The 27,134-nt window shown below is 45.5% G+C and overlaps 1 protein-coding gene across 1 annotated transcript; it reads left to right on the top strand.

The window, feature by feature from the left end:
- The first annotated feature begins 1,795 nt into the window (after positions 1-1,795).
- On the top strand, positions 1,796-22,224 carry LOC115312648 (antithrombin-III-like). Its single transcript, XM_042288514.1, has 5 exons — positions 1,796-1,817; positions 1,938-2,070; positions 2,509-2,887; positions 5,481-5,879; positions 21,877-22,224. The coding sequence occupies exons 1-5, from the start codon at positions 1,796-1,798 to the stop codon at positions 22,207-22,209; spliced, it is 1,266 nt and encodes a 421-aa protein (XP_042144448.1). The 3' UTR covers positions 22,210-22,224.
- Positions 22,225-27,134: the final 4,910 nt, after the last annotated feature.

Genomic DNA, 27,134 nt, shown 5'->3' with positions numbered 1-27,134 from the left:
TAACCACCTGATAAAATACAAATATCGTTCATTTTATGATACATCTAAGGGGGTTTCTGTATCAGTAGAGTCGATTTTTGGATCTACCGATGCAAAATCTCGGATTTTACTTCGGGAAATTCAGATGTCACTGGGTGGAAATGAAGCAGGTGCGATTGTGGATTAGAGGTTTTTTCGGAAATAGTAAATCACTCACTAAGAGGTACAAAACGCAAAGTAATGAACGATTGGAGAAAATGTTAAGAAGTGTCGAGCTCAAAGAGCAGGGCCTCGTAAACTTCCGTTGAAAAATTGGAAATAATGGCCCCGCGTTCCCATGAGCTTGTTGGGCCGGGTCTACAACCTTCTTTATACAGTACGTCTCACTGCCGACTTACATAAATTCATCATGATGTTGAGTTAGACGGATGTCACAGCTAGATGACTACCTTGATGTTCACTGGCATAATTACTAGGACACAAATTGCATTAGACAGTAACCGAAAGGATACTCGCAAAATTACTATAACAAGAAAGAAAAAAAAAAATTCGCTGCCCCTAAAGTCATGCCTCGCGAGTGTCAACTCGAAAACTGTTCCGAGAATATAATGTTTTTATTCCAGTCTTTCTAGCTTGTCTAACTATAGCCTTTCTTTAATTAATTACTGACCTGAACAATAATGCAACACAGACAACAAAGTAATCTTGATGGTTAAAGTATTTAGGGCTCAAACCGTTTCGTCCACCCTCTTGTAATAACGAAACTCTCGTGTTTCAAACTAACAAACTTCTGCATTCAAATAACACAAGAAATAACTGAGACTGTATCCGACTGTAATATATATCAACGACTGTCACTTAGGCCCGCTCACAGGGATTTGAGCAAATTAGTTTTGGAAGTGGTCTTGCTTCTTCTATTTGTAGTTATAAATAACTTTCTTTAGTATTCGGACGTATTGCTCTAAGCTAAGAATAAGAGGTCATACCTCAGCGGCTCGTATAAAAATTGCAGCGATCATATCACTCGATGGTAGGAAAAATGTTGTCTCGTACTGGCAGATCAGACACAGGCTCCAGAGCAGTTGCTTGCAGTCACTGCCTTTCTAGAACATTTGGCGGGCATCTCCTTGAAACACCTGTTAGTGGTTAGGAGGATGGCTTCAAAAGGTTCACCGATATCTTTTTTTTTTTTTTTTTCTAGGAAAATTTTTATGTAAAAATACGCTAAAAGTCCAAAATTTAACAAAACATAATGTGTAGCATGTATGTTACTCGTGTAGCCTTCGGCAAAACTTGATTGCCTCCCAAGTCCCAACCCACCATCGTCCTTAAAACGCGTCGAGGGCGCCTCAGTACAATAGAGAATTCCGTGGCCGTCCTTTCGTCTGGCTTCAATTAGAAGACTTCAACGGGACCGCCAGCGTCGACAGCTTTGCTCCCTCCCACAAGGAGGATGGGAAGCAAAGCTTACATTTTGTTGCTCTAGCACAGTCTTTTACAACGAGCTCACAAACGCCAGCTCGTCTAAAGAAGAGAACTTTATGGCATCCCTGTTTCATCGTTAAAATTAAAGAAAAAATCTTTAGAATTAAGTTGATTTGAACTAAGGCCTCTTCTTTTAATTTCTAGGGGCCAGCACGGGGCCCTCTGGCAGCCTGGGGCCCTGGGCTACAGCCCCCTTAGCCCGTACCTTAATCCTGCCCTGACCACAACCAAACGGGATTGACTCGGAGGGAGAAAAAGAAGAAGAGTGAACTTGGAGACAGCCCGGTGGATCTGGTGGCTCTTTGCAAGCCCGGTGAGAAGATGGCTTGAAATGGGGGGATTTCTTGGGCAAGGTAAGCTGAGAAACATCGAAAGCGCAGAAAGATCAGAAAACGTGAACGGTGGACGATGCGAAATCTTCCTTTCAGAGTCTGCGATGAAAATGAGTGAGTTTCTCCAATGTTTTACCCAAGGTGGCGTCATCTTTCTTGCCCTGACGCCATTGGTTGCGGCCGCCGCCAGGAGCCAACCAGTGTTCAGCATCGCAGCCAGAGACGCCCTCTACCGGGGAGCCCTTGCACTCACGCTGCAGGTGGCCGATCACCAGCTGACAGCCATGTAAGATACCGCAGAGATACTGGTACAGGTGTCCTAGGCGGGTGTTGGAACTTGGGAATATCTTCATTCATCTGAGACACTTGATGGGAGCAAAACATGCACAATGACAGTGGCGCCACGTATTCCGTCAACCTGAAAACAGGCTTTTCCCAATTATATTATGAAAACTAGCACGCAAGACAATACAGCTCATGCAAGCAGTATCTATGGGAAATTCCGTAACTGATCTAATCTAGTAACGCTGGCATATACATGGCTCGCATTAACGTCACGTCCGCGGTCATTGTTAAGGACCTTAATCACTGCTGCGTACGTACCTTCTGCGGCATTTATTTCGCACTACCAATTTATCTTTTCACAAAAACAAGTAGGAATGACTATTGGTACGGCACCATGACGTCACGATCTTCCTATATTGTCCTGAAGCTCGCATGCTCAGAAAGACGGCAACGAAAGCAACGTGCTGCTGTCTCCGCTGGCCCTGGCCTTGTCGACGGCGCTCGTGCTTGAGGGCTCGGTGTCCAAGACCATCGACAGGCTCCTAGAGACGCTCCGCTGGGAGCTGCTCAAGGACGCTGACGTGCGCTACGTCCTGGCACACGCTTTGCTACGGCTCTCCCGCCTCCCGATCAGCGATGCCCGCGTTGAGGCAGCCGCCTTCGTGCAGAGGGACTTCGACGTGACCGGACCTTACCGAGAGTCCCTAGATGCCTACTACGGTGCCGATGTCGTCCTGGTCAACTTTCTGGACCGGAGGGCTGCCTTGACGGCAGTCAACGCCTGGTGTTGCAGGGCGACGGCTAAGGTAAGTCCAAGAACGGTGGTAGCGGCTCGCTGCATGTACGCTTTGAGCCAGTTTTATGCTTTCAATGGAGAAATCGAATCTCGCACTCAAGCCGGCTTCAAGCCAACATGACAGGATGCAAGGGCTGTGCGCGGCAATTGGAATCCACGTACCACTAAAGCCTCTCTACAGGAGAGACTTAGTGGTCAGTAAGTCCCCTAATACAGGAAGACACCTCATCAATCACGTCACATGATATGGGAATGGTGAAACCTTTCACAGACTGATATAAGGAGAGTGCTTTCGATAACTTTCAGCGTTTTGTAAAAAGCAAAGACTTGGCACTACGTATTTATGTACATTATTTACTGAGTTCAACAGGATCCGCGATGAGTCTGATTGTCGGAATTGTTGACCCTGCTCTGCCGCCGCGCTCATGATTAAGTTCGTTTTTACTCAAATGGGCGAGCAATCCGTCCATGCTTACAAGTCCTCCCCTCTGTTCCCTTTGCCGCACCTAAACAGTAAATAATCTTATCTATATTTGCGTCACATGTATGTGAGTATTCGATACCATGATACTTTCCGAGGTGCTTGTTTGCGGTGGATTGTGCGTGGGTGGAGGGTGAGGGGGGCAATAGGGGGTAGGGCAGGGGTAGACGCGGTTTGGTTAAAGTCGGGAGGGTTCGTGTCGGTTGAAGCTGTTCGGCAAAATATTAGGTTTAATCGTACTTGTTCCAAGAATTCGTCTTGCCCGGAAACCGCAGGGGTTAGTGGTAGGTCGAGCGTTCACGGTATGAGTATCAGTAGTATAATTTGCATTGGGGAGATATTCCAGGTGAGCCGGCTTCAGGCGGTCGACAGAAACGGTTTTTTGACGCCCCTTGAAAATAATGGTGACGTTTTTCACTCTCCTTGAGAGTATACCTTTTTTTATATCTTCCACTTCTCGCAGGAATTAAACGTGGCATCTTATGCACGCATATCAGAATGCGAAGGAAATAAACAAAAACTTGTACGCGTGCGCACACACGCACTCAGACCGACAAATATTCACTGAGAAAGAGAGCCACAAATAACTGCACATGTAACGGTGATGTCTTACATTTTTGTTTTAAACGAATTTGCCACTCTCTTTTATGAGATATGCCACCGCCTTGCGCACTTTAAATCCAAAAGACAAAGTCACTGTCGTTGAACAGCCCGCGAAATGTGCTCGAGTTAAAAAACCATAATTACATGTCGTTTTTTTTTTCACTTTTGGTGTAGCTGAGTCCTTTAATACTTTGTTTGGAACTGGCCTCAGAGGTACTGGTAACAGTGATACCATCTGCACAAAGGCGATAGAAAACAATTGGACGGGAAAGAGTTGTGTCCTTTGGGGTTTCTCATTAACTTCGGAGTTCTTTTTATTTTTGTACATTAATTAAAGCTTTTTTCAATTACCAAACAAATCAAGCTAATTTTGTTCTAGTATGACACTGTTTATACCAAGAAAAAGTATTTGAATGAAACTGCACTTTATGATAATTAAATTTACAGTGATTTCTTTCTTTCTACCGTTCTCAGTGATTGGGCGGATTGCAGAAACAATTTCTCGTGTTTGAAAGACTAGTGAAAAATAAGTGACTTTCTTTTAGCTAAAGTAATTTAGACAATATATATGGATACTGGTCCAGAATATAATCGACACGTACCACAGGGACGACACGTCTTTGGAGGGCATCACTCTAATGAAATGGGGACTGCATACCGCGAATGTGGGATGTATACGCTGGCGCGAGGTTGCGCTATTCATCCGCACACCCCTCGCTAGACAAGAGGACGTCGGTGGCACGGCGCCGCCTCCAGACGGGCTCCTTTCTGAACCCCTCCCTACTTAATAAATGGTACCGTGACAAGTACAAGCCAAACTGCAAGCTCTGCGGCGGCAACGTCAACCTCCGACACATGGTGTGGGAGTGCAGCAGGATTGACTGCAAGTCCCACCCCTATACTAGAGAAGATCGACAACCAGGAGAGCTGGGAAGCCCTACTCCTCTGCGCCGACCCCTCGGTGCGGAACAAACTAGTCCAGCTGACCGAAGACGCCGCCAGGACCCAGGGGGTTTAGGCCGCCGTCTGAGGGGTGTCTGGTGGGGCGACCTTAGGAGTCTCCCGCTCAGTCATTAACTCATGCTTGGGGGAAAAATTGTTTACTACTACTATTACTACTATTAATAATTATATAAGTGCCACAGACCAATTACCGCTATTAATTTGCCGAAGTCTGACAAATGTTGCACGACCCCTTTAATCTACGGCTGCTTTTGGGCGCAATCAAAGGCATAAAGAAAAATAATATATCCCGTAACTTTCAAGAACCCTCATAGAAGAGACCCGCTCCAGGTGACGGTGCTCGAGGTACAACTTGGCGCTGTCCTCTTCTATAAAGAGGCGCAGAGTGTGGGTCGCGATACGACGTCTGGGAGTCGGGGGGGGGGGGGGGGGGGGGGGGGTTTCAAAAACTGTCTAGTCGTTGCCAAGTGCACTAAGTATACTATCGTAGGAGGCGGTCGGCGTCCATGTATTTTAAAGGTCGCGCGTCTAAAACGCTTCCGTACCTCTGCTCTAGGTCATCACGAGTCTGCTCCAGGAGGATGCGTACAAGCTGGACGCCACAGCCAGATTCCTGTCCGCCGCCGTCGTCACCCTCAACCTGACCCACTTCGAGGGACTTTTCCCGGACTCCAGGGTGCAGAGGGCCTTCCATGCCGTACAGCAGAGGGAACAGTCCGTGGATACCATGGTAGGGACGGGCTCGTTCGGCTACCTGGAGCTGCCGGAGCGCGGCTTCAAGGTGCTCGAGCTGCCCACGCTTTCGACAAACCTCAGCCTGCTGGTCGTGCTGCCTCACGAGGGCAAACCGCTGAAGAAGGTCCGGGAGGCCTTCGCCAAGGAACCCGACCTGCTGCTGGGCCTCCACGCACAGCTGAAGCAGACACTGGTGCGAGTCAGTCTTCCAGTCTTCAAGGCAAGTGGCTTTGCGACAATGTGACTCCAAAGGCTGGTTCACAGATTTGCGTCGGTTACGTCTACAGCAACGGTAACGATAGCAAAAGACAAACACCCGGACAACCGAGGCTCACCATTGCTTCAGGAAGCTTGACAGGCTTTTAAAGTAGAACGCTTGTCTCGGCAACTCTGTCGTTGTCATGTCTGTCGTCCCAGTGTCTGAACCAGGCATAACAGTCAAGTGTAAACGTTATGACATCCTTTTTTTTATAGTTTTAGTACCTTTTACACTCGGTTCAACGATTGCGTTGAAATGGAATAGTGAGCTCCCGATATCAATGTGGCTTTAAGAAGACACAATCTGCAAAAACTCAAACTTATGATAGAACTATCACGCGATGATCTCAAATGAGAAAATTTTTTGGCTTGTCATCGGCGATGCCACGCGAGTTTGACACGCTATATGAGAGCACTTTGTCCAAACAAAAAGCAAAGGCTTAAAAAAAAAAAAAGGTTGCAGGAAAAAGGACGCGGACAAGTAAAAGTAGCACCTTATAATTTAAAACCTCGGGTAAGGGTTTCACTTACCTAAATATTTTGACCTCTTCTTCCCATGACTTGCGGGAGGGGAGGTGAAGATGTATGTATATATTAGGGTCGGCTGGATAATTCGAAGAGAGCGGTTGAAGTCCCATAAGCCCCCTCCACCGGCTCTAAACATTAAAAAAAAAAAAGTTTATTTTGAAAATCAGCCGATTTCCCTATTAAAAACGGGATCAAAGACGGCGACACGCCCCGTTTTCTTCGATTCGGCGCAGAAAGCAAAATGCACCGTTAAACGTGCGATAGCCAATCGCGAGCGATGGCTACCCGCGAGGCAAGGGTGCCGACCAACGGCGGTGGGATAGACGGGCAAACCTTCATCGCTTTCCACCGCCACCAACGGCCCACAAATTTTCGAATGTGTGTGCAATGAATTGCCGCACTGCTGCTACATTGCTTTTACACTCGTTCAGGGGCAAAATATTTTTGCTTTTTTCACCCCACGAAGTAATATTCACTTACAAAAGCAGTTAATTGCACACAAGCATCTCCAAACCATGCTCCAAACTTAAAAAAAAAAAAAAAACCTAGAATGTTTTTTACTTAAAAGGTGCACAATTGATCATGGGCATCTTTTATTTAATAAAATGTGCTATCATCAGGGTTCTTAATGTTTGAAAAATCTTTGTGTAGATTTTAATTAAAATAGAAAACTAAAAACGAAAAAAAAATAAAATGTGATATATCACTTTTCATAACAGAAACACAAACACACTTCAAAAATATACAAAATTAATAACTTTTTTTTTCTAGGATGGGAGCTTTCCGGCAGGGTATAAGGACTGTCGTATGGTTCTTCGTCTTTTCTGCTTTTTATTATTTTATTTTATTTTACCCTGAGTAACCCACTAACAGTCTAACCTTGTAGAAACATAGGACGTGTTTCTTTGTTCTTTGTTTTTTTTTTCTTTTGTTCTTTCTTTGTTCTTTGTTTTTGAGTGACCACCAACAGCTTATACCTTGTAAAAACATTGGACGTGTTTCTTTGTTACATTAAAGTTAGTGCAGCAACTCTACTCGAAGCTGGATGACGCTGAGCGCACAACTGCCACGGCATTAGAGAATTTCAGTTGTTCATTCGGATGACTCCAATAACGATACCCGATGCTCCGTCGGCACCTCTGCGCAAGCATCGTTATCGTTATCGTATATCCTTATCGGGGGTATCGGAGGTGTCGAAATGACCGACTAAAACTCCCTATTAGCGGCATCTGTGGACATCGTGTTCCTCTTCGTTTTCACATCAGTAACTACGCTGAAAATTCGTTCCGCTTCACCATTTGAGCGTGGCAAGCTGAGAAAATTTTTTGCCAACTTTGTCAGGTTTGAAAACATGCTTTGGCTGTGGATGTTGACTTGTCCCTTACAAAAAAAAAATAAAAGAAAATGTGAGCCAGTCTGTAGACATCTTAACGATTTTTTAACATACCTGTCCACTTCCTAACTTATCGCCATTTTTCTACAAGGTTTCTACAGATTTCCTGTCAACAGAAATCTACAGAGCACAGTCGTCAGAAATCCTACCGTCTGTCGTCAACGGTCGTTAGACTTTGCGTCGCAATATTCCTAGATTTTCTACAGACCTAACTTGATAGACCATACGCACTGAAGGCTTGAAGTCAACTACATAGTCACAGGATTTTATTGTCACAAGATACGGCCCTGATAAACATTTAAAAATAATGTTTTTCCCTTGTCTACAGCAATTCGTTAGAAACTCTCTTATTGGCGCTAGAAATGGGAGAGGAGCGTTGCTAGAATGTCTGTATGTTTGTTGTACAGAGTCGCCACATCATCTGTACACTGAAGTTTACACAAAACCTGTAGGAAGCAGCGGCCAATAATCTGTAGACAATGGTTAAAAAACTGGATACATTCTTCCTAGGAAATCTATGCTCTCTAGCCATAATTATATCTTGAAATTCTGTAGAAATTGGTTAAATTTTTTTGTAAGGGGTTGGCGTCCTTTTTAAAACAGGAACAGTGTTACCGCTTGTTGGACGTTGCACTCACAATTGCCATTATAAAAACAAAAAAGAAACAACATTATACATTTTTCCTTGCATTTTATAGGTTTTTGGTTTTCTTTTTTTTTACGTTTTACAAAGGGAAACTTTTCGGGGTTTCGGTTTTCCCCAAGATATGAGAAATTTGCCACTACGCGACAACACTGTGCGAGTGTGTATCACCCGCGGGAAGCGATCGCATGCCTGACGGCGTCATCTAATGTCAATGGTATCCCGAGTTTTCTTTTTTAATCATTTTTATTGTTTAGAGCAGGTAGATTAATATATAACCATAAGTAGACGTTTTCAGGAACAATGTCAGTGCCCATTTAAGGATGCTTGCTCACACCTTCCTGGCATAAAATAAGAGCTTTAGTCTTTAATATCGCTTGTATTTAACAAAATTATAGCTTTTCGACTCACAGACTGATCTTTTTTTTTTTTAATTAGTTTTATTCAGACACAAGGTCTCGGATGACAAGGCAAAAGGCAGATGGATTCTGCCTGACTTGGCCCTATCACCAGTTTACATTGCTCAGCGTATAGTACGACACGTTGTAATATAAATACAGAAACCACGGGGAAACAGAACGGCCCACAAATAAAGATCAAAACAACACAACTTACACAGTAGTCATGTCATAATTTTCGGGGACATAGGATGCACTAGAATAAATGAAGCTCAACCATTGGATACAAACACTTTTTAAAAACATTCATTCAATGGGACATGATAGAAGGTACCGTTTTATATTTCTTTTAAAGGTATGCTTTGAGCCGCACTCATGAATCATTTCTCTTACGGCCGAATGTTTATTTAAGAAATCAGGAATTAAGTACGCTAATTGAGTATGTCCGTAATTCGTCCTTGACCAAGGTATTCTATAAGAGTCATACCGAAGATTGTATTGTATATTTCTAGGAAGGAATGCGTCAAAAAAAGTGGACTGGTCACGATTGAACTCATTAAAAATGTGGATTGAAAGTTTAAGCTGGAATAACTGACTAATATTAAGGAAGCTATGTTTTAGAAAAAACGGCGTTGTGTGGTCGGTGCGCTGAAGATTTTCAATACAACGTACTGCTCTTTTTTGCAAAACAAACAGTCTATCAATATTTGTCTTAGTCGTTGAACCCCAGACTAGTAGACAGTAATGAAGGTGGGAATGAACTAGTGAATAATACAACTGACGTCTTAACCAGCCTGGGACAAGTGTTCTTATTTTGTATAAAATGCCAATATATCTAGAGATGCTTGCATGAATTTAATTTACATGTGGAGTCCAGCTTAAATTTTCTTCGAAGAGAATTCCCAAAAATTTGTAGATAGTGACACGCTCTATCGGAGAGTCTTGGAATTTTAAAATAATTTCGCAGTCATCCGGTTTACTTCGCGGCTTAAAAATTATATATTTAGTTTTTGTAACATTAACTGAAGCTGATTGGAGTCTAGCCAGGACGATAACTCGCTCAGCCATGTATTAGCAGAAATTTCAAGATCACGCAGACATGGACCAGAGAAAAATAAGCTAGTGTCTTCGGCATACAAAACTATTTCAGGAGTTTTAGGTATACGTACGATATCATTAATATAAATAATAAAAAAGAGAGGACCTAAAATAGACCCTTGTGGGACACCGTACGAAATTTGTTCTAACTTGGACCTGTAGCCATTAACCCTTTCAGGACCAGTGATTCCATATGGAATCACTTCGTTTTAAAGTCAGCAGAAGCTTTTAAGACCAATGATTCCAAGTGGAATCATGTTTAATACCATATTTAGCCTTTGAACTAAGTTTTCTGGCAACCATGGGCACATCAATGAAGTGGCGCCATCTATGAAGCGGCGGGAAAACTCGATTGAGGCAATGGACGCTTGAAGCCGGCTTTCCTCTGCGATTGTCAAGAGTTATAGGTGAGAATAACTTTTATTGTTTGTTGAATTGTTCTCAATTACCTGCAGTAAGCCCCAGAGAAGCGATTTGAAGCAAAAGGTATTGGCCAGCAATTCCTAAATGTGGAACGCAACCTCAAACAAAATTATGATTCCATATGGCTTCATTGGTACTTGGAGGAATACTTTCCCCTGGGGGAACACGCTGCCTCCAATTTGTGTAAAATGGATTAATGTTGGACTTGTTTGGTTTCTGCAAATTTTTATATGTACTGTGTGAAATGATATGGTTTTATGAGTGATATATGATTTGATTTTATCGGAACAGATGGCGATTTTCAATGCCGCAAACTTTTATGGGAAGAAAGAGGAGCCAATAGCTGTCCTCATCCCCCAGGGTGATGTATCTGAGGCTGAAATGGAGTCTTCGGATGAAGAGAAAGAACAACTCATGAGAACAGGAAAAAAACAAAAGACAACATGCTCAAGATGATTGTCCAATTGATATCGGTCTTGAAGTCGAAGTTGATATTGTAGTCGACAAGATAAGTCGCTACGAATTAAATCTAAGGCAACACCTCTTATTCCATAAAACGGTAATTTATAGAACAAAATATCATGTTTAATCGAATCAAAGGCCTTTCTGAAATCCAGAAACATTCCAATAGTGAAATGTTTGTTTTCAAAATTATTAAGTATTTTTTCTTTGATGCTAAGTAGAGCCATTTCGGTTGACTTGTTCTCCGTAATCCGTATTGCTGAGTAAGAAAAGCATTTCTTTCACTAAGAAACTTTGAAAACCGTTTTTTTATAAGAAATTCTAGAACCTTTAAAAACAAAGGAAGTACAGAAATAGGCCTATAGTTGTTAATGTTGTCAAAGGAGCCTCCTTTGTGTAGAACAGCCACTCTTGCAATTTTCATGCCATCGGGAAAAATGCCCGTTGCTAATGCGTTATTGCATATATGCTGCAGAGGAAAACACAAGAGGTCTGCGACAGCTATAATTGGTATAGCCTTGATGTCATCCTCTCCAGCTGCGGTGTTTGTAGATAAAGATTTAAGGATTGAATATATTTCTTGTTCATTGCTTGGAGCCAAGAAAATAGTGTCGACAGCTACAGATGAAATATATTTGTCTAAGCTTTCGTTCGGACCATGTGGCTGCAATGACGCACCTGCGTTTAAAAAATGGGAGTTAAATTTGTCTGCCAGTAAGGCATCGTTATACTCACTACCATTTAGAGTTAATGTATCGGGAATCTTACTCTTGTGTTTTCCAATTAGACTTCCTACTGCACCCCAAAGTTTTTTTGGTTCATTCGAAATAGATGCAAACTTGTTTTTATAGTACTCAACACGTGCTTTCTTGAGGTCCTTATTTAATTTATTTCTTATTTGTTTATATTTAATTAATATTGTCTGGTCCCTTAGTCGAATAAATTTATCGTAGAGTTTGTTACGTTCATTAATCCTTTTATACAGCTCGCGAGTAACCCACGGCTTCCTACACTTCTTGTGATTTATTATAGGTCGAAGAGGAAACGCTTCATTGTAAATGTGCTTTATTTTATGCAAAAATATGTCGTAACACAAATTTGGGTTTTCTTCATTATAAACGTCATCAAAACTGGTATTCTCTATCATGTCCCGGAAAAGAGCAAGAGCATTCACGCCGAAATTGCGTCGCAGTACAGGAGGGTCACGGATGTTACACTTTTTCTTTTTGACCAGAGGGAAAAAACAATATATTGGCAAATGATCACTTAGATCGAATGTAAGAATACCCGAGACAACATCCTTTGGGTCATAGCTAGTAACACACAAGTCGATCAAAGTTTCACTTTCAGACGCTAGTCTTGTTGGTAAATGAATGACGTTTGAGCAACCAAAAGATTCAATGACATCAAGAAAACGTCGGCAGGAACGAGTAGATGAAAGCAAATCAATGTTGAAGTCACCAACTAAGACAATTGGCAAATTAAGACATGACACGTAGTCTAGAATTTCATTTACAAACTCAAAAAATTCATTTATATCGCCCGATGGGGGCCGATAAACTGAAGCAATCAGTGACCCAAGGCACTTTACAACAACCGACTCATAGTGGTCACTCATCTGCGTAAATTCGGGCAAGACTACATACTCAAGGTTATTTTTAAAATAAAGCGAGGTCCCTCCTCCCTTGCGATTTCTTCTGTAAACCCCTTCAGATTTATATCCTGCGAAATTGGCTACGTCGTGTTCACACGAAAACCACGTTTCAGTAAATGCCAATAGATCGAATCTGTGATCTAAAGAATCCAAGGCTGTTTCTATTTCAAACCATTTATTTTGTAAGCTTCTTATGTTGATATGAAAGATTGACATCTTATCACTTCGAAGCAGAAAAGGATGGTGCACAACAGAATTAAATGACGTGCTGTCAAGATAAACAGTTACTGGTGGTTCTGCCATCACAAAAATACAAATAAATGAAGCTTCTAACTTTCACTGATTCAGCAGATGTTATCTAAATCAGCCTGACACTCAATGACGATTGCGCGTTCGCCCGCTGCCTTACGCACAAACAAGAGACCATTCTTCTGCCAGGCAAACTGGTACTGTTTTTCCTCAGCCTTAACCCTCATCAGCCAAAGCAACTTCTTATTCTGCGGTGTCAGGTTATCGAGGAAATACACGTTGGATTCGATATTCTTTAGAAGACTCCTTTTTGCCATCCACTGGTCACGTGTAATGCGCGACGCGAAGCGAATGAGTACGGCCGGAGTTTTTGCCTGGCTTTGAAAACAGCCTGTGAACGCCTTCTAGTTCGTTTTGTGACAGTTCTGGTAGTTGCAGTTCAGTTGCTAGCTCGTTTATCTTTTTCAGTAGGTTTTCGTTGTCAGTTTGTGGCAATCCATGCATTCCGAGATTCTGTCGCCTACTGTACTGCTCCAGGCTGTTGACTTGTATTCTTAGTTTCTGAATTTCCTGGCCAGCATTATCAGCCTCGATCTTCTCCACTTTTTTTTCTTTTTTTTCAGGGTTGCAATCTCAGTGGATTGGCGTTTCATTTCTTTAAGAACTTCGTCGTACTGTTCAGACATATGTTGAACGGACTGTTCCAGCTTGTTGACGGTCTCTTTTACCAACATCAATTCATCAACTTTGCACCTGATTACTGGTAATTCCGTTAGTTTCTTATTGATTTCCATGAGAACCTTCTCAAGGGCAGCTTGTTCGGGTTTCTGCTTTACAGCACCCTCGGCCCCGCGAGCTTTCGAAGTTTCGCATGTTTGGCATTTCCATTTACTTTTATCGACATCCCCTTTGGCCTTGTAGGTTGTCTTAGAAACACCAGAACACGAGCCGATGTGGTAATTGTAGTCGCATTCCGAGCATGTTAAAAACACTCCATTTTCAGGGAGTGACTTAAGACATACCAGGCAATCGGAATCAGCCATTGTAAGCTAGACAGAGAACAGCACAACGCTACAATAGCAATAGCAACAGCAACAGCGGCGGCGGCGAGTGGGCAGTAACCATAAACGCAGTATACAGCGAAGTGTACCAACCTGCAAATTTCGAAGACAGCTGTTAGTCTCAGGCCGCTGTCACTGCCGCCACCGCCGCTGAGCAAGTGGCTTGGATCCCGGAGAAATGCGCCTTTTAACGGCGCTAGGTGACGTCAGGTGCAGGCTTGTAGACCAATGACTTGAGGCCTTCGTTGCGATGATGATAAAGTGCTCCTGGCGTTGATAACAGTACGGCGCTTCAGCGAAGTCTGCAAATTTCGAAGACAGCTGTTAGTCTCAGGCCGCTGTCACTGCCGCCACCGCCGCTGAGCAAGTGGCTTGGATCCCGGAGAAATGCGCCTTTTAACGGCGCTAGGTGACGTCAGGTGCAGGCTTGTAGACCAATGACTTGAGGCCTTCGTTGCGATGATGATAAAGTGCTCCTGGCGTTGATAACAGTACGGCGCTTCAGCGAAGTCTGCAAATTTCGAAGACAGCTGTTAGTCTCAGGCCGCTGTCAGTGCCGCCACCGCCGCTGAGCAAGTGACTTGGATCCCGGAGAAATGCGCCTTTTAACGGCGCTAGGTGACGTCAGGTGCAGGCTTGTAGACCAATGACTTGAGGCCTTCGTTGCGATGATGATAAAGTGCTCCTGGCGTTGATAACAGTACGGCGCTTCAGCGAAGTCTGCAAATTTCGAAGACAGCTGTTAGTCTCAGGCCGCTGTCACTGCCGCCACCGCCGCTGAGCAAGTGGCTTGGATCCCGGAGAAATGCGCCTTTTAACGGCGCTAGGTGACGTCAGGTGCAGGCTTGTAGACCAATGACTTGAGGCCTTTGTTGCGATGATGATAAAGTGCTCCTGGCGTTGATAACAGTACGGCGCTTCAGCGAAGTCTGCAAATTTCGAAGACAGCTGTTAGTCTCAGGCCGCTGTCGCTGCCGCCACCGCCGCTGAGCAAGTGGCTTGGATCCCGGAGAAATGCGCCTTTTAACGGCGCTAGGTGACGTCAGGTGCAGGCTTGTAGACCAATGACTTGAGGCCTTCGTTGCGATGATGATAAAGTGCTCCTGGCGTTGATAACAGTACGGCGCTTCAGCGAAGTCTGCAAATTTCGAAGACAGCTGTTAGTCTCAGGCCGCTGTCAGTGCCGCCACCGCCGCTGAGCAAGTGACTTGGATCCCGGAGAAATGCGCCTTTTAACGGCGCTAGGTGACGTCAGGTGCAGGCTTGTAGACCAATGACTTGAGGCCTTCGTTGCGATGATGATAAAGTGCTCCTGGCGTTGATAACAGTACGGCGCTTCAGCGAAGTCTGCAAATTTCGAAGACAGCTGTTAGTCTCAGGCCGCTGTCACTGCCGCCACCGCCGCTGAGCAAGTGGCTTGGATCCCGGAGAAATGCGCCTTTTAACGGCGCTAGGTGACGTCAGGTGCAGGCTTGTAGACCAATGACTTGAGGCCTTCGTTGCGATGATGATAAAGTGCTCCTGGCGTTGATAACAGTACGGCGCTTCAGCGAAGTCTGCAAATTTCGAAGACAGCTGTTAGTCTCAGGCCGCTGTCAGTGCCGCCACCGCCGCTGAGCAAGTGTCTTGGATCCCGGAGAAATGCGCCTTTTAACGGCGCTAGGTGACGTCAGGTGCAGGCTTGTAGGCCAATGATTTGAGGGCTTCGTTGCGATGATGATAAAGTGCTCGTGGCGTTGATAACAGTACGGCGCTTCAGCGAAGTCTGCAAATTTCGAAGACAGCTGTTAGTCTCAGGCCGCTGTCAGTGCCGCCACCGCCGCTGAGCAAGTCGTACTGCTGTTCTATGTCGATAATCTAAATGGCAGCCATTTTGATAGGTCCCAGCGCACCGTCAATAGCTCATGTATGTGGCCATTTCCCCTCGTAGGACAGGCGCTCACTTGTGACTCACGTTTCAATAGGCACAAGAAGGAGGTAAGGGATCTTTTAAGAAAAATAAAAATAGAAAACAAAAAATGACAGTCACATTTAAAGAAGCAACGTCAGAAATAAACGTATAAATTAATGAAAAACAAAGTTATTCAATTCGGGGTTCCGGAAATTAACGCTTTTAAAGATAATGTAAAAATACAATAAATTTTTTTCTTGACAATTTTTGTCTATTTTTTTTGTATTTCTTTTTTAATGTTAACTGCCCTGAAATTTGAGCAAAAACGCAAGCGAGCTTATGCACATCCATAATGAGAAACATTGAGACCAGGAACAGAAGGGACAAGGACAACACCGTCTCATAACCAGCACACACAAAAAAAATTATTTTCAGGACAAGCTTTTTTCTTGTTCTCTAAAACTAGGGTGCCTCAATGTCGTCCTGTTTAGGGTGATGCCACCCTTTGTAGTACCCGATGCCGACAGCACGCGCTCACGGGGAAAATACAAAGAAATCAACGAAAACAAAATGTCGCCATAATACAGTCAACGCCACAAACGCGTGCAGGGCCACGCTCTTTCACGCACTTCTGAACAAAAAATAAAAATAAACGTGTGGGACAAAATGGCCAGATGCCACCACCCTAAGCAAAGCGCACATGAAGGCACCCTATCTAAAACACATCCCCACACCATCTGCGGTTCTACATCGTGGAAGTCTTAAGCATTCAACCACAGACTTAAAGTCAGTCTAAAAAGTTCGGCACACACCATCAATTATAAATGGTAAAACCAGGACTCTCAGAAGTGACGGTGTGGGAAGCTTTATAACAAAAAGAAGAAGGCAGGGATGGGCAAAATACATGCAAATATGTATTTAAAAAGAAATACAAAATACGTCGTCAAAAATGTATTTAATTACAAATCTAATTACATTTCCAAAAAAAAGCATTTAAGTACAAGATACGAATACAACCAAATGTATTTGGTCTCCTCCAAATACTTTTCCACATACATTCCTCAAAATTTGCGTCAGCGACTTCAGGGTACCTGCAACCGACGGTTTCTGGGTATCTCATTTTAATTTTGCATCGCACACTCGGGAGTTAGTGTGCGAGGCTCTGGTAACGTAATAGAAATATAATAACAAAAAAAAAATGTAATCAGCTTGGACGTAATAGGTGAAAATGTACAGAGCTTCAAGCAGCTTTTTTTGTCAATTACATTTTGATATAGACCAACAAAGAACTGAGACGACAAAGACGCGCAGCACTAGCCAGAGAGTTTTTTATTGTTGCAACTCGCACCAGTTACGAAAATCTGGACGACCCGCGCATTTAGAATGTTCCAGGCAAAAATATGGATGAAAATCAGGCTGGAAAGCATCACAAGTTGTCACAAGCACTTATTTAGCCAGTCTGCCTGTGAACGTCGATTTCGTCACTATTCTCGCCCTGCACTAGCACCGTAATCACAAAGTCACTAAACGCTTGTGCTTGATTGAGAGACACTGCATTCGGTGCAGAACGTAGTTTTCTTCCTGCTCTGGACACGTCTTAGGGGGTGTCCAAACAGGACACTACAAAACGCACGACTCCGACAAATCGTGAAAATTGAAGCGGACGCGCCCGCTTCAAGCCCGCTTCAATTTTCACGATTTGTCGGAGTCGTGCGTTTTGTAGTGTCCTGTTTGGACACCCCTTAAGGATGAACAAAATGAGTCGTGACAATAAATTTGAGGGATGTATTTTTGCCCACAAAATTGTATTTAATTACAATTGTATTTTAAATACCTACGTTTTAGTATTTAAATACACAGTCAAATACATTACCCAATTTGTAATTAAATACAAATGCAAAATACACAAAGTATTTGAAATATGTATTTCAAATACTTATGTTTGAAATACTGCCCATCCCTGGAAGAAGGCTAACACTACACGACCACAGGACACGGGGAGACTAGAAGGACAAAAACACTGGTGTTTTGGATGGACAGAAAAAAGAGGAAGATGTCGACCACCGTTACTCTCTGCAATCTATTTAGCTGTATTGAACCAGGAAGTGGATTTAAAAGTGCAATCAATATTGCCGAACAGTGTACTACTAATCAAAAGTTATATAGATGATTCTTTTTATTGTTTATGTTTAGGATCAGATGTGCTTCATCGAATTTCCTTTTAAAGCAACTATCACCAAAGATTTTCTTCACTAGAAAAATTTGTACAACTGGATGTCTGCTTATTTTTTAGATTTAAATTTTTTTATTCCCAAGGATTGTGCTGGAACTACGTCGAAGTTGCACCTGAGCCGTTGTTTACCTTTCAAAGCTGCCACCCGAAAGCAGTTTAAAGAGGTGTAGTAAGGTCTGTTCCTCACAAGTGCCCTAAATAAGTCTTTACGTTCATGAAAGTTTAAATTTTAAAATGTCGAGATTGACCACTTCAGGCCCTAACTCGGTTGTCCTAATGAGTGTGTCAAAAAGTGTTCTTTTTAGTTTTGGTAAGATTATGGAACCGCGGAAGAAGCCTGATAAATGGGCGTGTGTGCGCCTTTCTTTCATTTCTTTTCTCGCAATTTAGATGCCCTGGCAGAAAGCTATGGTGTAAGCGTTGTTTTTAACAATGATTTCAAGTTAAATAAGTTAACTCTTTTTTTTTTTTTTTTTTGCGGTGGAAAGCTTGGTTGACAGAAACCCCAAAGAGATCCAGTTCCTAGTTGCGAGGTGGTACTAGTACACGAGATTCCAATGGCCTCTGGGTTCTCGTATGTTGGCCAAACCGGACGCTGCCTAAATGACCGGATTTTAGAACATAAAAGAACGGTTAAGTTCTGTCAAATATTAAACTGTGAAACACGTTGGCCTTTGTAATATTGTAATTTTTTTCCCCAGGTTGGACGCAAACGACTGTCCTTAACAAAGAGAAAGATCCTTATAAGACGATAATTAAGGAAACTATTAGGATTACGCGAGCTGGAAATTGCATAAGTATGCCGTCACTGACTTCGGACGATGAGACACGGACGTTTTTGTATGTCTAGTTCCTTTGTGTCGTGCGGTGGTGAATGTGTGTTTATTCTCATTGATTTTATGTCTTGTGGTATTTGAGTGTGCTCGACATCTTTCTCTTCTTTTTGTCCGTCGAAGACATTGGTGTTTTTGTCCTTCTAATCCCCCTCTGTCCTGTGGTAGTGTAGTGTTTGTCTTCTTTTTGTAATGATGCTTCCCACGCCGTTGCTTCTGCAGGTAGTCATGGTTTTACCATGTATAATTGATGGTGTGCAGCTAACTTTTCATGTTGCCTTTAAGTCTGTGGTTGAGTGCTTAATTTAGACTTTCACGATGTAGAACTGCAGATGACTTGTGGATGTGTTTTAGCGAACAAGGAAGTAGCTAGTCCTTAATTAAATATTTTCTGTGCTGGTTATGAGACGGTGTTGTCCTGTCCCTTCTGTTCCTGGTCTCAAGGTTTCTCATTGTGGATCAATAGCCCTGTTTACTACTTCCACTCATCCTCTTCCTCTGCGCTACCACTTCTTCAGAATTTAATAGTTTGGATTCCAACATCTATGACGTATTTTGACGATGCATGTGCATTTTTAAAGATTAGGATTAGTATATTTTAGATAACTAATATGCTTATCACTTTACACTCTTTGCAGTTTGGTATATTAGCCCCATGTACTACCTACGTCGGCCGCGGTCGATAACGTTGGTCCGAAGGAAACAGTTCTTTAAAGGGGCACTGACACATCAAAATCATATTTTTTTTTATTATCCGAAACGATTGAAAACGATGCCGGGACATTACCCTCAAAATTTGAGATTTGGGAATTCAGTATTCGTGAAGTAAAAAAACAATTTCCAAATGCCGAATTCGAAGTTCCCGCGCGATCGGCGCCGGTGCCTTGACGTCAAAAATCGCGGAGACCTGAGAGTCGACTTCCTTTCACCACTCCCTGCTGTTGCCATGGCGACCCAAAGCGAGGAGGAAAGGAGCGAGCGCCCGGCGTTGCGGCGGACCGGTTTTGAGCGGTGTCGCCTGTTTTCCGTTGGAGGATACAAATCCAGGAGACGGCACCACAACGAACTCCCGATTTTTGGTATTTCAAAAAGAAGGGCCGTACTGCGTTCGCAATTGCATTAAAAAACATGTTTTAGGATTGCCGTAATTAAATGTTATAGAGATGTCGCCTACAAAGCTTCTAAATTTCCTGATTTTTGACGTCACCGATCAAAAGAAGCGAGGAGGCGAGACGCGGGAAAATCAAACGCCAAAAATAAAAAGGCGCGCGCGCGCGCGGGAAAATTTTTTTTCGCGATGCGGTTTTTTTTGCGTGTCTATGACTGCAACTTGCATCGTTTTAGACAATAAAAATAAATACGACCTTTGGGGTGTCAGTGCCCCTTTAATTTTAGTTACTACCATTTTTTTAGGTATTCTCAGTTGTTGAAGAAATCCCCTGTTGAGGGCTGTTCCTATCGGCTGCTTTGACAGAACTGGAATTGAAAAGAGATATCTTCAATGCGGAAACAAAGAAAACCTCTACAAAGCATTTTTTACAGCGACGACCCGACAGCCCCTACACACACACACACACACGCGCGCGCGCGCACACACACACACGCACGCACGCACGCACGCACGCACGCACGCACGCACGCACGCACGCACGCACGCACGCACGCACGCACAAGAGGCAAGGTTTCAGAGCGGATCCCCAGGTCTGTTTCATGTAGGGTCGTCGTGGCTGGGAAATTTCTCAGCCAAACATAGCGTAACAATGTATCCGCTAAATTTAGCGGGCAAGTTTCTCCGTTAAACGTTACGGTGCCAGGTGAGACCATGATATGGAATTGTGATGTCGGCACGTGTTACCGTTACATCACGTGATGTCGTGACACCGTGTGCCATGACACCATGCCATGACGTGATGTTACGGCACGTGATACCTTTACGTGACGTGACGTCCTGTGACATCACGACGTCACTTGACGTTGTGACGTCAGTGACATTATGACGTCACGTGCTGTAGAAAAGTGGCGTCACGTCACGTGACGCCATGATGTCACGTGACAGCGACGTCACGTGACACCATGATGTAACGTTGTGATGTCACGGCACATGATAGCACTACGTCAAGTGCGCCATGACGTCAAGCGACATTTTGTGACATTGTACCCTTCTTTTGTTAATGTTTGTGGTATGCCACCCCTTATGTAATGCCCCCTATGGGGGTCCTTAAGGTATTTAAATAAATAAATATGACGTCAGGAGACATCATGGTGGTTACGTGACGTCACGGTTAGTCAGCAGCAACATTACTAGATTACCTCAGTTGTGGAACTCCCGCGGAAGGGGTACCCCCTCCCCCCCCCCCCCCCCCCCTCACTTCAGTCCGCCTTCCGTCGTTCGAAGTGCCATCTAGATTTTCGTTTACGAACTGTGTGCGCCATAGAGTACGGTGGAACGCCATCTAGACGCTGCACTTCGAAACGCACGTATCCCATAGAATACACTTCAGTTACCAAAGCAGCCGTCCGGCGCGTCGAACCACGGGCAGTTGTTTTTGTTTTAATGTGAAAGCATTAACTGGGTCTTATGGAGCGAACCGGCGTTATTAGCTTTTGAAGCCGTACAAAACGGCGCCTAAACTCCCCTGTCCCAATGGAGCGAAGCCTGTCGTCCGTAGCAGCGATTTGATCGATAGGCTCCCATTGGCTGGCACGCGACATAGTTTCAAGGAACGAGGCTCCCATTGGCTGCCCCGCGGCGTAGTTCCAAGGAACGCCACCCCATAGAGAAGCCCTCTCTATGGCAGCGCAGCGGCCCGGTCGCCGGTAAGCTCCGCTGGCTCTGCGGCTGGTCACAGAGCCAGCAGAGCCCGCCTGAGCAAACTCCGGAGAGGCTGCACGGCCGAGCTCGGCGCGGCGCGGCCACTTCAGGAGAGCGCGCGCTCGGCCGTCGGCCGCAACCTCGGCAGTAGCGAAACGTGGCCGTCCACGTTAGTACGCCGCAGACGAAATAAGGGACCGGAAGAACAACATTCATGCTTTCGCATTCACAACTCATAAGAAGTGCTTAGGTGTCCTCGGAATGTTTTCATTTATCCACAGGCAAAGTCCGTTTGCGGACTCAAGTCCTCCCTGATGGCGATGGGGCATAGCTACATGTTCGACCGCTTCCAGAGCAACATGGGCACCGTGAGCAAGCACGGCCACGTCTTCGTGTCCGACATGCTCAACGGCGTGGCTGTCACAGTGAGTCCCAGCGCCCGGCCTGGAACGATCAGCCGAACGCCCACGCCAAAACCCGGAGGAGCAGCCTCGTTCCAGGCCGACCGACCCTTCCTGTACTTCGTGCTGGACCGAGCCGATCAGTTGCCGCTCGCGCTTGGTCAGTTCGGGAGTCCATCCGGTTCCGGCGAGCTTCGTTCACCACAGTGTTGAAGAGTCGGTGCCAGACGGCGCCCTATTGGAAATAAAATGTTCAATATATCCGCGAGCGCAGCCGAAAATACACCAAAGGGCCGCACTCAAGGTGCGCAACGAATCATGGGAAGATCCTGTACACTCTTTCTTGTCCCCGCAGCATCTACCACGTAACCCGAAAAGAAAAAGAGCGAGGTGAGCCAAATACTCGTTTTCGCCTCAAGAGCCGTAGTAAAAAAAAAGAGGTCCGGCTCCTCATTGAGCATTACTAACTTCCCCCTTTACATGGAGGATTAAGATATATGTAAATGTATATTAGATTATATATCTGTTATCTTATCAAGACGTACACGTGTCAAAAGCCAAAAGCATCGCTTCTTAGTTCGACAACCAAATCTCGTAGGAACTACTTCACGTGGCGTAGGAACAAGGCGCAAAATCCCACACCGCTCATTTGCACTAGAACAGCGCGCCTGAGCCGCATCCGAGAGAACGCACGCGCAGCGCGGTGTCCACGCTTTCGACTCTTGCGCGTTGCGCCAAAAGAGATGGTTGCCGCCAAATCACCGATAACACCGAAATCGTCTGGACGGGACTTCGCGGACTTCTATGTTAAGCCGTTCACACTCTTGCGACCGAGTAAGACCGAGAGAGACCGGACCGGTTTTTAAGCCTTTTGCGACTTTTTAGGACCGGATGCACTGCAGCGGAACTGGTCCTAAGAGATCGTAAGAGGCTTAAAAACCGGTCTAATCTCTCTCGGTCGCAAGAGTGTGAACGGGCCTTTACATTTGGTAGAAAATAAATGGTTATGTGGCCTTGTTATTTCTGTTTTTTTCTAGTATATATATATATATATATATATATTACGGTGCAGCCTTTTGCCTCCCGCGCTGGATTATGACGGGGCGCTGCGAACTGGACGACGAACATTGTTTTACGCAAGCACGCTCGCGTAAAACAAGGCTTGCCGATGCCGAAGTATGAACAGCCCAGCTTCACTGGCAACGTCGATCGCGTTCGCCTGAACTTACGACGATGGCTCTTGCGACGAGGCCGACGATGTATACACGTCATCGGCCCCAGCCGCTTCGCTCCAACCCTCCAATCATAATACGGAGCGCAAGTTCGTCTGCATCTTTTGCAGGGGTTGCGGCAACGTCAGAACGCTGAGCCAGGCACGTAGGCAGGATTTTGCTTCGGGGGGGCGAGGCGGGGGGGGGGGGGGGGGGGGGGGGGGAGGAAGGGCCGGTTATGACAAAATGGTGTATGAGGGGGAGGGGGGGGAGAGGAGGCCCTAGCAAGATGGAAGATTTCGGGGGGGGGGGGGGGGGCGGGCCCCATGCCCCCCCCCCCCCCCCTGGCTACGTGCCTGCGTGCTGCGCTGAGCTCTGATTGGTTCTGAATGAAGGATAGTGGGTAGACCTCCAAGCAGCTTGCTTCGAGGTCTACCCACTATCCTTCAATCAGAGCCAATCACAGCTCAGCGTCTTTCTTACGTCACCGCAGCCCCTGCGCAAGGAGCAGACGAACTTGCTCACCGAATAATTTTTCCGACTGTGTTACGGAGGAACAATGTTTCGCTTCTTTTTGTACTAATGAAAAAAGGGCGTGTTGGTAAGGCTCAATCTTACACGCGAACGAAGGAACAAATAGGACGCAACACAGAACAGAATATGACATATTTCATGAAAGATGTCATATTCTGTGCTCCGTCCTATTTGTTTTTCGCCGTGTCTAGAGTGCCATTCGACGTAACTTTTGCGGAACGTTCAAGTCCCGTCCGACGGGACTCCACCAAGCCACGCTTATTCTGACATGTGTTCTGTCAGCACTCGCCGACTATTTGTTTTAACAGAAAGCGCGAGCGAGATAAACGCTACAGGAGTGAGCAGCATACTTGGTTATGCATGTTTATGCCTGCGTGACGCAGGTGCGCTGTCTTGTTAAGTTTGCCGAAGTGGCAGTCTCTCGAGTGTTTAATTTTAAGTTGAAATCTCACGTTCTCCAGAGGCGTATAAAATTGAGGTATTTGTGAAACGCATAGACTAATATATATATATATATATATATATATATATAGAGAGAGAGAGAGAGACCATTTCATATTGCGCTCTCAGGGCGGCGCCGTTTTGTTCCACCGCAGCGCCCTCTCCACACATCCGGGAAGTTCAGCAGGTTCGGCGGGCACGATCACGATTCCGCTAGCAGACGACAAAACTGGGAGTTTGCCGTTATCCATCTTTGGGCTGTACCGGCGAGCTGTACCGAACATCGAACTCTCGCTCGTGGCTGCCGTCGTGAAGTGGTTCGCGTTCTTAGAATATTTATGGCTCCTCAAAAATCAGCCTATAGAGCTTTGTTGTTTTATTTCAGTAAATGATGAACTAGCGTATCTTTCTTCCGTTAATTCAGTAGCATTGGAGTCAGCCGGTAGTACTATCCTCAACCACTCCGTGTATTGCATCAGGAGAGCACGTTTTTATTTATTATTCCAGAGTTCCACTCGCTGTAGCTAAACGCTACACTAGTTCAAACTTTGTAAAGTAAAAAACGTTCAGCCTTTCCACTCTCGTGAAGAAGGAAGACCAGCAAAGCTGCACTCGATACGATGCCGCAACGCGCACGCGCCCGTTTCTTCTCGTCCGACACGCCGCCGATCGTGGATACGTCTCCGGCGAACCAGAGTCGGTCGCACACGGCGCACGTGACGCCAAACGGGTAATCCACGAACTCCCTTCGAAACCTCGCCGTCGCGCCCGGGAACTGTTCAGCCGGCGTGGACTGCAGTTGGCCCGCCGGCGCCCTTTGCATCATTGGTTCTGTTCTCGGCGGAGGCTTCCAGGCGAGCGATGTGCTCTTCTTTGACAAGGGAATCTGAAGCGCTCGACGCAGTGGAAGTCGAGGCGACAGCGGCTTTGCGGCGGTCGCGGACCCACTTGCGCTGCTGCGTACGTCGCTGCTCCTTCCGCAGCCAGTCTTCTTTCCCCGAAGGGGCGCGCGGCCGACCCATCCTAAGTCCGAACCGACACTGGTAAGAGCGTAGGAAACAGTGCGCAAAACAGACGAGGATGCAGTAACACACGTGACGAGCGCTGCGCTCGTTACCTGTGCCTCTTCTTTGTGCTCGTCTGTTTTTCGCACTGTTTCCTACGATGAATTCCCACCAACACGCCGAACTATCTATTATTCTATGATAGCAGGAAAGGTTGCTGCCATCTACGAGCGACGGCGGCAACGAGACTGGTTGTGTGCTTGATGCCGCCATCTTGAATTGTCGTCACTTCCAGTATGGGCGAAAACATTGTTTTGCCGTCGCCACGCCAATAGAAGGCATTTAGGATATAAGCGTAACCGTCACACATTCTCGTTTTGGCTCCCCTCTATTTTTTTATTGGTTACAGGTTGAAACGTTTTATTATTTTTTCGTCGCCCATACCGGATACGCCTATTTGGCGGCTGGGGACGAGAGTACACAGAAAAGGTCTATAGGTGGAGGTAGCTGTCCAGGTAGGTTTTTGTCGACAGGAGTTTGAGACCGGACACGATCCTGGGGAACCTGGCCCTTAAAGGGGCCCTGCAATGACTTTTTGACTGGTTTTTAATTTGCACTGAACTTGAGCGTACTGATCGTAGTAACTTAATCCAACTTTTCTTTTCTCAAATTTCGCTTTATTTTAAAAGTTATAGGCAAATTAGAATTACAAAAACAAGCAAAAAATAACCTCCTTCATGACGTCGTAGGTCCTGCCTTGAGCGGCCTTGAACTAGAGGAGGAGTAGTGAGCTCATCGAGCGCATACGGCTGCCGCACTCCGTGTCGACGGCTCGAGAGGGCGCCACTAAAGCACGTGTTGGATAAGCTGTATGAAGCGGGCGGCCTGGGCAGCTCGTATTGCATTTGCAGCGCGACTAAACACTAATTCGGCATAACATTTCATTGGCCACAAACGACAGCAAACACGGGATAAAGATCAGTTCAGAACGGGAGCCACTTCGCGCTGACGCACCGCCAAATGGCCAAATCGCCAACAGGGCCCGCGCCGAAAGCCTTCGGAACGCTCGGAACCGGTCAGATTCTTGAGCCGGTATACGACCACAGCGCCGCCGCGTACATCCGGGACCTTTCTACTCTCCTCGTTTGTCGTAGCCTCATCCCACTACCCTTTTCTAGTATGCGCCGTTTTTTTCCGCCGCTTGGTGGCGGGTATGTCGACGGGTCATTTCTCGTTTCCGTACTTTCTAAACTGCATTTGTTTCTTTTCTGATCTAAAATAGTGAACAAAAACTACTTTCATACATAATTGAAACGGATCGTGACACTTCTATTTTGTATCTCGACCAAAAAAAAGCTCTTAGCGGCTTTGACCAGTGGCAAGCCCAGGACCAAAGACGTCACATTTTGCGCGCTTTCGGTACCGCGGGTCGCTCTCGTCGGTGGAGGAGGTTTCCGCGTCGTCCGGTTAAAATATGACGCACTGATATTTAGTTACTCTCTCCGTGCCCGCTGGCTTGCCCCCACCCCAAGAGACGTGGAAACCGCAAAAAAGGTAGACGCTTAAATATGATTGCAGGGCCCCTTTAACAGCTCCGCTGTAAAAAAGCTACAGCAACTGAGTTTACTTTTCTCCGAGCGGCCACTCTGACAGTTTTCTCATCCGCTCATCGCTGAACGCCAACATTACCCCTTCCCTTCACCGCTCAACAACGCCTGGAAAACCTGCGCATTCGCTTGTGTCATCGGCCGCAGACCCTTCCTAATGGCGCCGCCGCGCGAAGGCAGCACGACAGCGCGAAATAGAGGAGACTTAGACATGTTAACCATGTTGAATAAACCTGAGACTAGGGCAGAAATGAACATATACGTCAAAAGAACAGAAAATGACAGGACGACGTCTGAAGCTCAGCTGATTTTGAGACGTCGTCCTGTCCTTTTCTGTTCCT

This window comes from Ixodes scapularis, unplaced genomic scaffold (genome assembly GCF_016920785.2).
Source record: "Ixodes scapularis isolate PalLabHiFi unplaced genomic scaffold, ASM1692078v2 PGA_scaffold10__122_contigs__length_95168666, whole genome shotgun sequence".
Taxonomy (NCBI): Eukaryota; Metazoa; Arthropoda; class Arachnida; order Ixodida; family Ixodidae; genus Ixodes; species Ixodes scapularis.
Note: the sequence above shows the minus strand (reverse complement) of the source record. Positions and strands in the feature narration are given on the sequence as shown.

Excerpts from the sequence above, each read along its gene's own strand:
- LOC115312648 (XM_042288514.1), top strand. The coding sequence starts at position 1,796 with ATGGGGGGATTTCTTGGGCAAG. Across the intron at positions 2,071-2,508 it reads CTGCAGGTGGCCGATCACCA|CTCGCATGCTCAGAAAGACG; the intron begins GCTGACAGCCAT and ends ATTGTCCTGAAG. Across the intron at positions 2,888-5,480 it reads GTTGCAGGGCGACGGCTAAG|GTCATCACGAGTCTGCTCCA; the intron begins GTAAGTCCAAGA and ends CCTCTGCTCTAG.